The sequence below is a fragment of the Malania oleifera genome, chromosome 3 (assembly GCF_029873635.1).
Source record: "Malania oleifera isolate guangnan ecotype guangnan chromosome 3, ASM2987363v1, whole genome shotgun sequence".
NCBI lineage: Eukaryota > Viridiplantae > Streptophyta > Magnoliopsida > Santalales > Ximeniaceae > Malania > Malania oleifera.
Window position 1 is genome coordinate 28,059,253 of NC_080419.1, and position 13,271 is coordinate 28,072,523.

The window sequence follows — 13,271 nt, forward strand, 5'->3', positions numbered from 1 at the left end:
TTGTTTTGTGAAAATACTAGAATCGTTTAAATTGTGTCTGTTTTATATGTCATGATAACACTCATATGCCACACACCAATATAAGTTGATTCTTCCTTACTGAGAGGTGTCTCACCCTATTGTACGTACATGTTTTTCAGGTCCTTCGAGTAACCGAAACTAGCGTCTTTGTGTTGGGAGCGTAGCAGTCGGTGTATTGCGGGAAGTACTTGTGTAAGTACTAGGACTTTATCGGGTGGTCATTTTGGGGTTTTTGACTGACACTCGGGTTTATGTTCTAGGTTATATAGCCTAGACTCCTTTTGTATAGATTCTGGTATGGTACAAAGTATATATAGAAAGAACATTTTTCGATGTGTATGTGTTATGTATATGAATGTGTATAGGGTGTACGAGAACCCCACGAGGTCGGACTCTCATTCAATATTGTGTATCATGGATATTTTGTATGATACAGGGACAACTTAGGTTACTAATTCACCTCTGGGTCTCATTACCGGGTTCGGGGCGTAAAACACAAGATATGAAATGAAGCTCAAAGTGAGTAAGCATATTTTCACAATAATATTTTTGCAATCTTTAAGTGAAGGTATATATATATTTATATGATGAATGCTCAAAGATTTAAACCCTAACAAAATATTTCTCCAAAAAATATATTTCAATTAAAATGAAGGAGAACCTAGGGTTTTAAAAAAACAACTCAAGAAGCTTTTCAAGTAAAAGTTATGAGTTTAAGTATGCTCAAAGCTAGCTTGATGAATTTTCAAATAGAAAAGCCTTTGAATCAATATATATGACTTAATATATGCTCAAGGCTTTTAAACAAACTCAAAGAGAGATTTTCTTCAAAAATATTTTCAAAGAAGGAATAGGAGAAAATTGAGTATTTGCTTTTCAAAATATATTTTTGCAAAATAAAAGATGAAAGAGCTTTGATTTTGTAAAACAAATGCCCAATATAATTATTTCTCTCAACAGCCCTCAAATGCAATAATCTTTGCAAGTGAAAAGGAGTAAAGGAATAATCAAAAAATTCTTTTTAAAATGATTTTTCAAAGGAATAACAAAGAGATAATGAAAATCTTCCTTGAAAGTATAAAAATGAGATATAAAAATTTTGGGAGAATTTTTGAACTAATCAAGTTACTAATCAGTAATTATAATGGGGTATATATAGAATTCTTGAAAATTTTGACCATTAGGGACACAGTGGGAATTTTAAAAATATTTAATTAAAATTTAAACATGATTAGTGCTTAAAAAATAGCTGGAACCCGAGAGGTTCGGTCAGTTGAGGGAAACCATCGGTCGGCCGAACACACAGAGAGATTTGAAATTTATTGTGGGGTTCACTTGGCTGTGAGAGGTGACCGGTCGGCTGGCCAAAGCGATTTTTTAAGTCTTTATAGGTTCAGTCACCTGGGCTTAAGGCTGGTTTGCCAAGAGGACAAGGTTGGTCAGTTGAGCCTCTTTTAAGACACACGAACCGGTCGACCGAGCTTTGATAAACAAGCCAAATTCATGGTCGGGCGGCCAAGATGTTTTCTTGTTTAAAAGATCGGTCAGTTGAGGCTTCACAGAAACGGCCACCTGGCAAGGACGGTTGACTGTGGCATTTTGCATATAAGGGGGTCGGTCGGCCAAGCCTAGTTAAAACTTATGTTTTGTCTTCTTTTTGGCCTAAGATCATTTTGAAACCTTTTTAAGTGTTTTAACAAATAATGTAAAGGGTTTTTCTTGAAAAAGTTGGCTCCCTAGGGTTAGTCTATGGTCTTTGTTTGAGCTGTCATTCACATCATGCATGCAATGTATTATTACAGTCTAAAATATAAATGCAATTATAATAGAAACAAATATGTCTTCTTCTTCCTCTTTGCTTTTTTGCCTTCATGGAATACGCTAAGTGTACGTGGTTTAAGTTCCTTCTGACTTTCATTTACCTTTCCCTTATATGTGTGCTAAAATATAAGCATGTTCATAAGCTAAATACACATATAAGATACTGGTGCTTTATCAGCATCAAAACAGGGATTGAACTCAAAAAGTCAACACAAACATTTACATTTTTTGGAGCATCATGACCATCTAATTGGGATTTAAATATTAATGTTTATCACTAGGTTCGTAAAAGTCTTCAAATGTAGTAACCCGAACCCGAAAAAGTAAAATAAAAATGAATAAAAGAAACAAGGAAGAAGGAATTTTTTTTTTTAAAGGGAATCAGCAAAGATTCGTCGACGAACATCCTTCTTTGGCCCATCGACAAAGACACATGTCTCGTCGCCGAAGAAATATTGAGAGAGGTTTTAGATATTACTGAGATTCGTGGACGAACTCACAACTCCTTCTTTGCTCATCGACAAATTCACGTGTCTCGTCAATGAAGTTCTGCCTATAAAAAAGGTTTCTTTCATTTTAAGCAATGTTTTCTCTCTCCTCACGCTTCTCTCTCTCTCTACCCTACGGTTCCCTCACTCTCTCTCTTCGTTTTCGGCTCCGTTAAAGCCCGAATTAACGATCAAGAACCACCGCGAGATTCTTGGGAAGATTCTCTGCAATTTAGGCGGAACAGATTTTCAGTTTGGAGTTCTTGGGAACTACTCCAAAACCAGGGTAAGTAGGGTATATTTAATATTAAATTAAGTATTGGGAGTGTGTGGGCCTATGAGATTTTAAATGATAAATATCTTGGGGTTAAACTAATTAAGTTGGGATTTTTGGAATACAAGGTTTCGTTTCTTGTTCGATTTGGGCAGAATATTCGAGGAACAGGTAAGAGAAATCAATTATAGCATGTTTTATTAAGTTTAAGGCGGTTAAGTTTGATTATATAAATTTATATATTTAGGTATGATTTTCTGAACAGTTAGGTATTTGGAAAGTGATGATTTTTTATATATATTATATATGGGAAAAACTGTGTGACATGAATATAACTTTTATAAATTAACTAGTTGAGAATACTGGCTGTTGTGATTACTGATTAGTGATAAATACTGACTGCTTGTGAATATTGGCTCATTGTGGTTACAATTTATTTGTGAGCATAGATTGGTTGCAAATACAGGCTACATGTGATTACTGTGAGATGAATAATGTGATGTGTGTAAATGAGTTATTCTGTGTGGTTATTCGTGTGTATCACAATATAACATTGGCAGGCCTGAAGAGTTTGTTATATTGCCTAGATATAATCATGATATAACATTGGCAGATCTGAGGAGTTCGTTATATTGTCATTATATATTGGGGTAGAGCATTGGCAGGCCTGAGGAGGTTGTTCTATTGATATACTATGGATAGGTCAATGTGGAAGTATGACAACAATAATCAGCGGGGAAGAACTTGTGCAGAGTCCTGTGTGGACAGTGTTTCCTGTGTGAATGTGAGTCCTGTGTGGACAGTATTTTCTATGTGGATGTGAGTCCTATGTGGACTGTATTTTCCTGTGTGGATAATTGACGTGGAATATGATATATGGTATGTGAATTTAATTTATGTATATTTATGGTAAAGTAGAACTCTCCACCCGAGGGCTTGCTAAGAAAGGCGAGTGCTTTGGTAATTCTCGGTCTGGTACCAGAGTATAGGGAAACTACTTGTATGAGCGGGTAATTTTCCCTATTCTCGGATACTTTACCTATATACATAATCCGATAGCTTATTGAGTAAGGTGAATACCCTGGTATTGGTATTAGAGCAGAGGGAAGTTACTTGTATGGGCGGATAATCTTCTCTATTCTCAGGTATTATCACTAAAAATAATTATGTATGTGTGAGTGTAATTTGTATGTGCTTCCTTCGCTGATGTTGAATAACAGATGATTATATTTTATATATATTTAAACTTTTTGCCGCACACTGTTATGATTCATTCTTCCTTACTAAGATGTGTCTCACCCTAAAAAATGATTATATTTTCGGGTCCATCAAGTGATCGAACTTTGAGCTCCAGATAGGTTAGTATTTTTGGTAATTTTGGGGTGATTGTAAGAACAGTTTATGTATAGCTTATGTTTTAAATACTGGGATGTAATATAAGCAATTGGATCCTGTTGTTTTATTTGGGATCTATAGATAGACTCTGGTATTTAAGTAGAGATTGTTTATTTACTTTCGCTGCATGAGTTGTAGTTTACAGTATCAGAAATAGGTGAATGAACAAATAACCTTGGGGCCCCACTTTGTGGGTTCAAGGCGTTACATCAAATTAGGATCCTACACGTGGAGAGCTCTCTTTTTGAACCCTTCCTTGACTTGGGATAGTTGTTGAATGAGATAAAATTTTTATCATAATCTCTTTTGTTCAACAATTCATCCATACCTATACAAGATTTTTTTGTCTCTTTAAAAATTTAAGTTCTACTTTTCACTATAGCCTTTAGACCTTTTTCTTGAATCCTACACGTAGAGAGCTCCCCTTTTGAACTCTTTCTTGATTTGGGATAGTTGCTAAATCAGGTGAAATTATTATTATAACCTCCTTTCTTTAACAATTCATCCATACATGTACCCGATTTTGTGTCTCTTTAAAATTTTGAGTTATACTTCTCACTATTGCCTTTAAATCTTTTTTTTGAACTTTCTTCTTCACTAAGGATATATATAAGTGGAATGAGAAGGCAAAAAATGAGGTTTGAGAAGATGAAAGGGTTGGGAGACAAATCATTTGGAGGAGAAGAAATGGTAGGAAATGAAAAGGTTGAGAAAAGAAATTATTTGGAGAGGAGAAAAAGGCAGTAGAGCAGGAGTGCATTTTTAACATTTCTTAAATAGTCAGGACAAAATAGGTATTATGAAATTTGTCACAATGGACTACCAAAAAAAGTGTTTTTTCCTTAGAAAAGGGCAGTAGAGGAGTGCATTTTTAATTAAAATTTCTTAAATAGTTAGGACAAAATAGATATTAAGAAATTTGTCACAATGGACTGCCAAAAAAAGTGTTTTATGCTTTTAGAAATAGTATAATAAAGTGACAATTTTACCTTTTGATTTTTACTTTACAAAATAGAAGACAAAACAAAGGGAGAGAAGGAAAATTAAGAAAAAAATGTTAAGACTACCGATGGTTCCTGCGAAGCAAAAAGCATGAGAATCATATTTTTGCTCGATATATAATGATTTATCCATTGCCTTGTTGTATCAACAAGTCTTCTAATAGCTAGTACTATGTCATTACCATTCTAATATAAGCATTATTCATACATATTTGTGATTTTACTAGAAGCAATTGTATGATGCACTCAGTGATGTTGACATTAATTAATTTAAAAAATTAAATATTAATGCACATACAAATAATTATCACGTGCAACATACATGCACCAATTAGCATTCCAAAATTAGAGAGGCTTCATTCCCTCTAAACTTGTTTGGAGGGAAACGACATGCTTAAGACCGTCATCACCAATGTGAAGGGTATGTTTGCCCATGACGACCCTTCGAATTCCGAATTCGTCCACAATGCTAAGATGTTTGCACACATCAACATCCATCATGACTCCTCCTCTCGACCCAGCCACCAGGTGGACCTTCTTAAAACCAACCAAATGTTTCTTAGGAGCCTGTTTGTGAACAGGAGGCGTGTTGAATAGCAGGAGGGTGTGAGACCCATCTCTGGATCCAGTGTTGCTTATGTCAACGTGCACGCGCAATGAGAGTCCTTCACATTTGGTGTGAGCGACTCGAATAGCGTTGCTTGATGAGGTTGAGTTTTTGAATGCGCGGAGATTAGAAATGGGCACTTGAAGCGTTGTCGGGGCTCCAACCAAGGTGTGTTCGAAGTTGGTGTAGCTGAGTCCATCCCCAAACCAATACACTGCAGCGCCTTCATAGAATCGGTAAGTCCGACCCGGGTAATCTGTTGATGAGTTAGGTCTCATGGCCATGTTAGTCATTGGAACCTTATCCACGTAGCTCTGTGGATACCATGTCATGGGCAACTTTCCCCCTAGAGCCCCAAAAAAAAAAAAAAAAAAATCAACCTCAACCACAAAGCAATTTACATGATTTAAAACTTTAAAACATGCCATATGGCATATGCAATATCTATGCTATATATTTTTTATTTATTTTTAAATAATGTTTTTTTATTTTATTATTTTATAATTAATATTATAAAATTATATAAGGTTCTTTTAGTATGTCGAGAGATTGACATACAAAACAAAAGTTATAAGTAATTATGAGTTATGAGATTCGTAATATTTTCTTGTGTTATCATCAACTTTACCAAGCTTTGAATATAAACACCAAGTTTTTATTTTTTGAATTAAAAAATGAAAAATATACAATTTTTTTTTTATCAAATTTTCCCTCAAATAAATACCTGGATTGACTTTTCCAAACAAAACGTCTGCAATCGCTGCACCTCCGGCTTGACCAGGGTACCCGGCCCATAAAATTGCAGCAACATTAGCGTCAATATTTTGCGCGAACGAAATATCAATTGGGCCACCAGACATCAATACTAAAATGGCTGGGCCTCTCGAGGCCTTGCCCACTCTCGAAATGAGCTCTTGTTGGCGTCCAGGTAAGAGGAGCACAGTCCTGTCTCTGCCCTCTGCTTCAATGGACTGGTCTAGGCCCATTACCAAAATTGTGGCATCGGCCCGTTGGGCTGCTGCCTCTGCCGCCAGAAATAGCTGGTCTTGCTTGCCGCTGCATGCTACATTTGTGCACCCTTGTGCATAAGTGGTGTTGACGTAATTGCCAATTCCTTGTAGAGGGCTTATGTACCCACAAGGAACACCTACGTCGCCAAAATTATTTAAAATTTAAACCTAGTAAGAGATTAATATAGGCTTACAATTTTTGGGCCTCTTTTTCTCACTTTTGTAGGCCCATAATAATTAAATTTATTGGTTAGATGTGTCTTTGAGTTAAGCCAAGTCAATGTAGTGAGACTTTGAGCTCGATTTGATTAAAAATTTTGGTGCTTGAAACTTAAACGAAACTTGCTCTATTCCGTAAGTATTGCATTCAAGCTTGACTCAATTGTAGTTTCTCAAGACTTGAGCTCAACTCGATTAAGTACGATTTGATTTTAAAATTATGTTAAATACACTTATAATATAAATAAAATATTAAATATATATTATATTGATTCTACAATATGAAAATAATAAAATTATGAAAGTTGGATGAAACTCGAGTGGCCTTTTGAAACTCAAACTCCACTCCCTACTCTAGTAAATTTGAGTTGAGTTATAAAGTGAGTTTGAGTTTAAATAATTTGAACCTCACATGGCTCGCTTATAAAAATAGTGACTTACCGGCATAGTTTCCTATCATGGTGACAGTAGCATTTGCGTTAGGCCCAATGACAGCCACGGTGGGCCGACAGGAAGCTGATAAGGGCAATGATTTTCCTAGGTTTTGAAGAAGGACAATTCCTTGTTGGGCTGCCTCAAGGGCCAACTTTTGGTGGGCCTTCGTGCACACATTTGCTGGGCCTAGTAGCCCAAAGGATTGTTGCAAAGATGGGTCACCATCAAACATGCCCAATCTCATTTGGACCTTAATTGTATTGGTCAAGGCTGTGTTCACGTCCCTTTCATTTAGCTTGCCTTGCCTCACAGCAGCTTCGGTGTAACGTGCTAGGAAAGACCCACAATTCAAATCCAAACCTAGTAGTTCTCAAAAAATTCAATGATCAGTATGATTCAGTTCAATCAGCTAATCTAGTTAGATGATCTTATAGAAGAAAGTTAAATTGGTACTTGCCTGCCTTGATGGTTAAGGCAGCAGCATCTTCAGGCCTTTTTGTGTATCTCTGATATTTAAACAAGACATCGACTGAGTCACAATCGGACACAATGTACCTACACAACCCATCATTAATGGTTAAGAATCAAAATTGGTGTTAAGGAGGATGATGATGATGATGATGATGAGTGAATTAAGAGTCATCCGTTTAGTTGATTACTATTTACCCACTAAGGTTCCATTGACCACGAATGGTCTTGCCAAGGAGGTCAGGGTCTGCACAAGTAGGCTTTCCATTAACTTGATTATAAGAGCACATGACACTAGCAACATTGGCTTCCGTTATGCAGGCTTTGAACGGGACATTATATGTCTCGTCCAAGTCTTGTTGGCTCACCTGCAACCCAAAGCTAGCTCAGTCATAATCAATATTATGCATCTAAAAGCTAGTAATATTGTTAAGAATTTCACTTATGAGTCGATTTACATAGGATAAAAGTATAAAGAAAGCATGATTTATATACATGAAGACATAAGTAGGCATAAGACATAATAATTTAAATTGTGTCATTTAGGTACTCTATTTATGGTGTGCTTATGTGCAAACATTCTTTTGATTTTAACAATTCATTGAAAAAAGGGTTTTACCAAGGGTTTAGATTGTTGGTATAGGTCCAAAAAATTATTGGTAAAATATCTATTCGCGGTTCAACAAATCGCTAGGAAGATAAGAAAAACTCATTGTTATGAATCGTGCCAAAGACCCTTTACAAATTAGATTTTGAATAACAGATTGGACAAAAAAAAAAATTTAATACAATTTCGTACTCTATTTTATTTTTTTTCAAAACCGTACAAATTTTAATGCAAGTTCAAAATTCAATTTCTCAGACATAGTTAGAGGAAAATCGCATGTGGGAAAACATAGGGTGAGGAGCGTTCAAATCAAGGGACATTCTTGGAGAGTTGAACATACAATTGTGTGATTATATTTTTAATATTTATCTATTAAAAGTTAGATTATTATTTATTTTAATAATATTATATAGTTTATAATAATTATAAAATTTCAAGTGAGCTTAAATACAATTTACCTAATCAGTTCAATTTTATTCTTTTTAAAAAATATTTATCTTATTATTAAAATGCATAGAAAATTTTGTTTGTTCTAAAATATCTTTTAGTTGGAGTGCATTTTTTATTATAAAATCTTACCGTCATATTTAACCAATAATCCTTTTGGTGAACAAACAATTAATCAAATTACGATCTATTTGTTATTGATATAAGGAAGATAGGTTTTCAAGAATGTTGCTAGCTCAAAGATGTTAAATGTGATGCTAAAAAAAATGTGGTAAATTGTTTAAAAAGACAACATGAAAAATTTGTCTTTGAACACTGTTTGGATTAATGACTTTGTTTGAGAAAAAAAAAAAAGAAAAATACATTTGCTATTATATATTCTCTTTATATACCGCTATTAAAAAATTTTTTTAAATTATTTTGATACGATTTAAATTAAGAAAAATTATATGGCATCCTTGCAGTCCTATTATTGAGTGTTTTGGTAGACAAATCTAGTTTGACCTAGAAATTCAAAAATTATTTAATAAATGGTTGAGAAAATTTTGTGTTATTAACTAAAATGGGTGCAATTTTAGTCTGCATTTTTCTTCTCACTATTTCAATAATTTTTTATTTTATTTTTTACAAGTTTGAAATTAAAATAAAATTTCAATAATAAATAAATTAGCCAAATAATATTTCTCAAAACTTACCTATAACTTCTACATTATTTCTTTAAATTCAAGGTTGTGGAACAAACATGTAGTAATGTGTCCTTGTAGCTAGTAAAGGAAATTGCATTCATGAATTAATAAAATTTTCTTTTTCCCCCTTCAATGCCTACTGAGTAGGGGTGTGCAAACGGTCGATTCGGCTAAATTTGGTTAATTAACCGAATTAACCAAATTTTTCAGTTAACACTAATCACTAGCCGAACCGACCAAATTAGTTGTTATAACCGAACTGTACCCGACCAAACCAATTTTTCAAAAAATTTGATTAACCAAATTTGATCGAATAAATTTAAAATTAATTATAAAAACAAAATATGATTGCAAATTTTGTTTTTTGGTTTACCAATTTAATCTTAATTAACTATTAATTTTATTGATAAAAAGGATATTTTAAGATTAAACATTTGAGATTTAACATATATCATATATTAATATTACTAATTTATATTTAATTATTAATTAATAAGTAATTCGGGTAATTCGGTTAACCGAATTAAGGATTCCCCATATCCGAACCGAAAATCGAATATCCGAAATTATCCAAATCTAAAACCGAACCGACCGACCTCGATCAGTTGATTCTGTTAAACCCAAGTTATGCTTACCCCTACCACTGACACTGAGTACCAAAGACAAGGAAAATCCACACTACCGAAAAAATAAAAAGATAATGTACACGTTGCATACATGTGGGTGTTCCTTTTAACCTCTATAAAGCAAAATTAAGTTCTCAATAGTAGAGCGAATTTGCATTGCATTAATAATTTACCTCAGCATTGAAGTGAAATCTATCAACGGCTTTCCATTTGTCAAGGTCGTACGCTGTGTAGTGCTTACAACAAGCAGCGACCTTTAATCGGTTCTCATTGCCTTGCCCAGCGACGTCCTGTAATCCCTTAACATAGCTGGTTGCATAAGTGCTGACCACAAGAGGATCTTCGCCGGGAGTCTCTTGTGAACGACCCCACCTTGGGTCTCTAAGAATGTTCACATTAGGACTCCAATATGTCAAACCAGCCTGTCCTACATTATACATGGCTCTCGCTTCATCTGAGACGGCCTGCATTCACAAAAAGTTTCAAGTCAAGGCTTTTAAGTTTAGATTGTGCAAATTTGAATGAAATATTGGTAATAAATATTCATTATTGTGAACTTTGTGCAAAGCTCAATTAGTATGTTGTTGTCCTACATCAAATATGTTTAGAAAGATCTATGACTTACAAAGACATTCGATTTCCAACTATATGGTACGTGCTTAATAGGAAAAAACCGTAAGCCCGATTACTCAAAGCAGACAGTATCTCATTAAAATTAGAGCAAAACCATTGCACTAGACTTTTTAACCAAAAACGGAAAAAAAAAAATTCACAAAAATAATTTAAGAAAACACAAAAAATGGATAGGATCTACACCTAAATCTAAATATAGATTTCATTCACGCCGTGTGTCCTCTCAAGATACTACAAAGATTTTATTGTCAAGAAGGTTTTCATTTTGCAGTCAAACGCGGTTTAAGGTTTTCTAATGAGACCATTAACCTTTGCTTTTCCGGAGGAAGAGAACTATACCAATACCAGAGATAATCATATTGAAGTTTGGAAATTAAGGTCGCTTCTCCTTCCTTTTCTCTTAATTTGTTTGGATAGGGTCAAAGGTGTGTCAACATTTAATTACTAATGTGCAAAACTGTTTACTTGGTTATTGGTTTGTTGACCATATTATTATTATTATTATTATTATTATGTTGTGTTTCTTGAATAAAAACAAGCAAAAAGATTTTTTTGAAAAGTAAAAAAGGAAACAAATTGTAAAAAAATATCTTTCAAAAAAATCAAATTTAAATTTTCAAAGAAAAAAGGAATTTTCATATACCGGAGGAAATGAAATCACAGAAAAATAACCAAAAAATAAAAAAAAGCAAAGAAAATCAATTTTAAGATAAAATAATTTCTCAAAAATATATAAATAAATAACAGAAAAAATTGAAAATATAAAAAAGATAAAATCTTTTTCTAACAAAACTAAGGAAAGTTTAGAGAATAAAAAATTAAAAATAAATGCCTTCTTTGAAAAATAGAAAATTCTATACAGGGAGTACAAAAATATGTAAAACAGAAAATAAAAATAAAACTGTAGAAACTAAGAAACAGAAAATTAAAAAAATATAAAAAATTAAAAATTAAAACATAAAATCAACAAATTTAAAAATTCCAAAAAAAAAAAAAAACATAGAAATGCAAAAGAATTAAAAATAGAAAAATGGAAAATTTTGAAAAATACCAAAAAATAAGTAAAAATGTAGAAAATAAAAAAATTAAAAAAATACAAAATAATTTATATAATTTTTAAAAACCCAAATAATTCAAAAAAAACGTGAAACATTTCAAAAATTACAAAATTTTGTAATAAACTTCTAAAAAATAATAAAATATAAAGTTCCCAAAAATTGAAAAGTCTCAAGAAAATTGACAAACATTGTGAAATTTTTTTAAAATAAAAAATTCAAACAATCACACTTAATGAAATATTTTTTGTAAGGTCTCAAACATAATTTTTTGATAATTAGTACACTATGAAACATAAGTCAGACAAATAAAAAGACTAATCAAACAAAAGACAATATGCTTAAGAGCTAGTTGAGAATTAGCCAGGCCAAGACCTTTCATTAGTGAGGGTAGCCCGCACTCAACTCGTGCAATATTAAATTTTTAAAAACATTCACCGACAACTCATGATACCAATTTAGCTATCATTCACTTATATTATAGGAGCCAAATGCTCTCATTTTTTAGAATCCGCTGGCTAGCCTGCTTTGATTAGCGTAGTATATTTAAAAAAGAGAAGGATATATGCATAGTGATTGTGTGGGTTTATTAGGCTTAGAATACAAAAATAACTAACAATATTTTGATATGAGACACTTAGCGAGTTAAATTTGAAAAGTTAATGCTTTTTCCTTTTATTTTTACCTGTCCAATCAGGAGCCACAAGGAGGAATTGAAGGAAGAAGCAGTGGTGATGACTTGGGGGAAGCTGGTGGCCGCCGAGATTTGGCCCTTGAAATTTGTGCCGGGGCCCACATTGGACACCCCGTGAAGTGCTTCCGACCACCACTGGTTCGCCGGTAAGCCTAGCCTCGGCACCGCTGCCGAACTGCTCACCAGCAATTTTATTTTTTCTGGTAAGGTCAATCGCGCGAGCAGGTCCTTCGCTCTGTCCTCAATTGGAAGCTCCACGTTGCAAAATGTCAAGTTCTTTGTCAAAGTATTTCTCGGATCGCAAGCGAAGGGAAACGGCGCACGTGCTTCTCCGCAAGGAAGGTAAAATCCATGGAAGAAGAAGAAGAAGAAGATGAGAAGGGAGAGAGAGAGAGAGAGCGAGGTTGAATTATTACTATTACCATGAGGCATGGTATAAGAAACAAAATTTGAAATCACCGTGCAGCGTGTGGGAGATCGAGTCTTTGTCTGCTGCCTCTATATATATACGTTCGCCAATTTTTCACATGCTATTGGTTAGCATGAAAAAAAAACCATCATAGCTTTAAAAAAAAAAAGGGGGTCGAAGCACTAATTAAAACTTTTACAATTTCACTTGTGCACGGATCTAAGTTTGTTTTAATCTAAATTTTAATACCATATGTCGCATAATACATAAGTTACAGCTTAATATCTAGAATTAATCATCATAACTTTAAATAAAAAAGAATCGAAGCACTAATTGAAGCTTTTACAATTTCACTGGTACACGGGTCTAAGTTTG

General features: G+C 33.6%; 1 protein-coding gene across 1 annotated transcript; it reads right to left on the reverse strand.

Annotated features, from left to right (window-relative positions):
* Window positions 1-5,345: 5,345 nt before the first annotated feature.
* LOC131151228 (beta-D-xylosidase 1-like) lies at window positions 5,346-12,769 on the reverse strand. Its single transcript, XM_058102482.1, has 7 exons — window positions 12,479-12,769; window positions 10,279-10,569; window positions 7,938-8,107; window positions 7,729-7,826; window positions 7,278-7,631; window positions 6,332-6,754; window positions 5,346-5,953 (listed from the first exon to the last, which is right to left on the reverse strand). Exons 2-7 carry the CDS (start codon window positions 10,543-10,545, stop codon window positions 5,346-5,348), a joined length of 1,920 nt encoding a protein of 639 aa, XP_057958465.1. The 5' UTR covers window positions 10,546-10,569; window positions 12,479-12,769.
* Window positions 12,770-13,271: the final 502 nt, after the last annotated feature.

What these genes read in the sequence shown, in the direction of transcription:
- LOC131151228 (XM_058102482.1), bottom strand. Translation starts at nt 10,545, where the DNA reads ATGTATAATGTAGGACAGGCTGGTTTGACATATTGGAGTCCTAATGTG. An exon ending in GATTTCACTTCAATGCTGAG is followed by an intron (nt 8,108 to 10,278) that starts GTAAATTATTAA and finishes TTTGGGTTGCAG; the next exon opens with GTGAGCCAACAAGACTTGGA. An exon ending in TGCCTTAACCATCAAGGCAG is followed by an intron (nt 7,632 to 7,728) that starts GCAAGTACCAAT and finishes GAGAACTACTAG; the next exon opens with GTTTGGATTTGAATTGTGGG.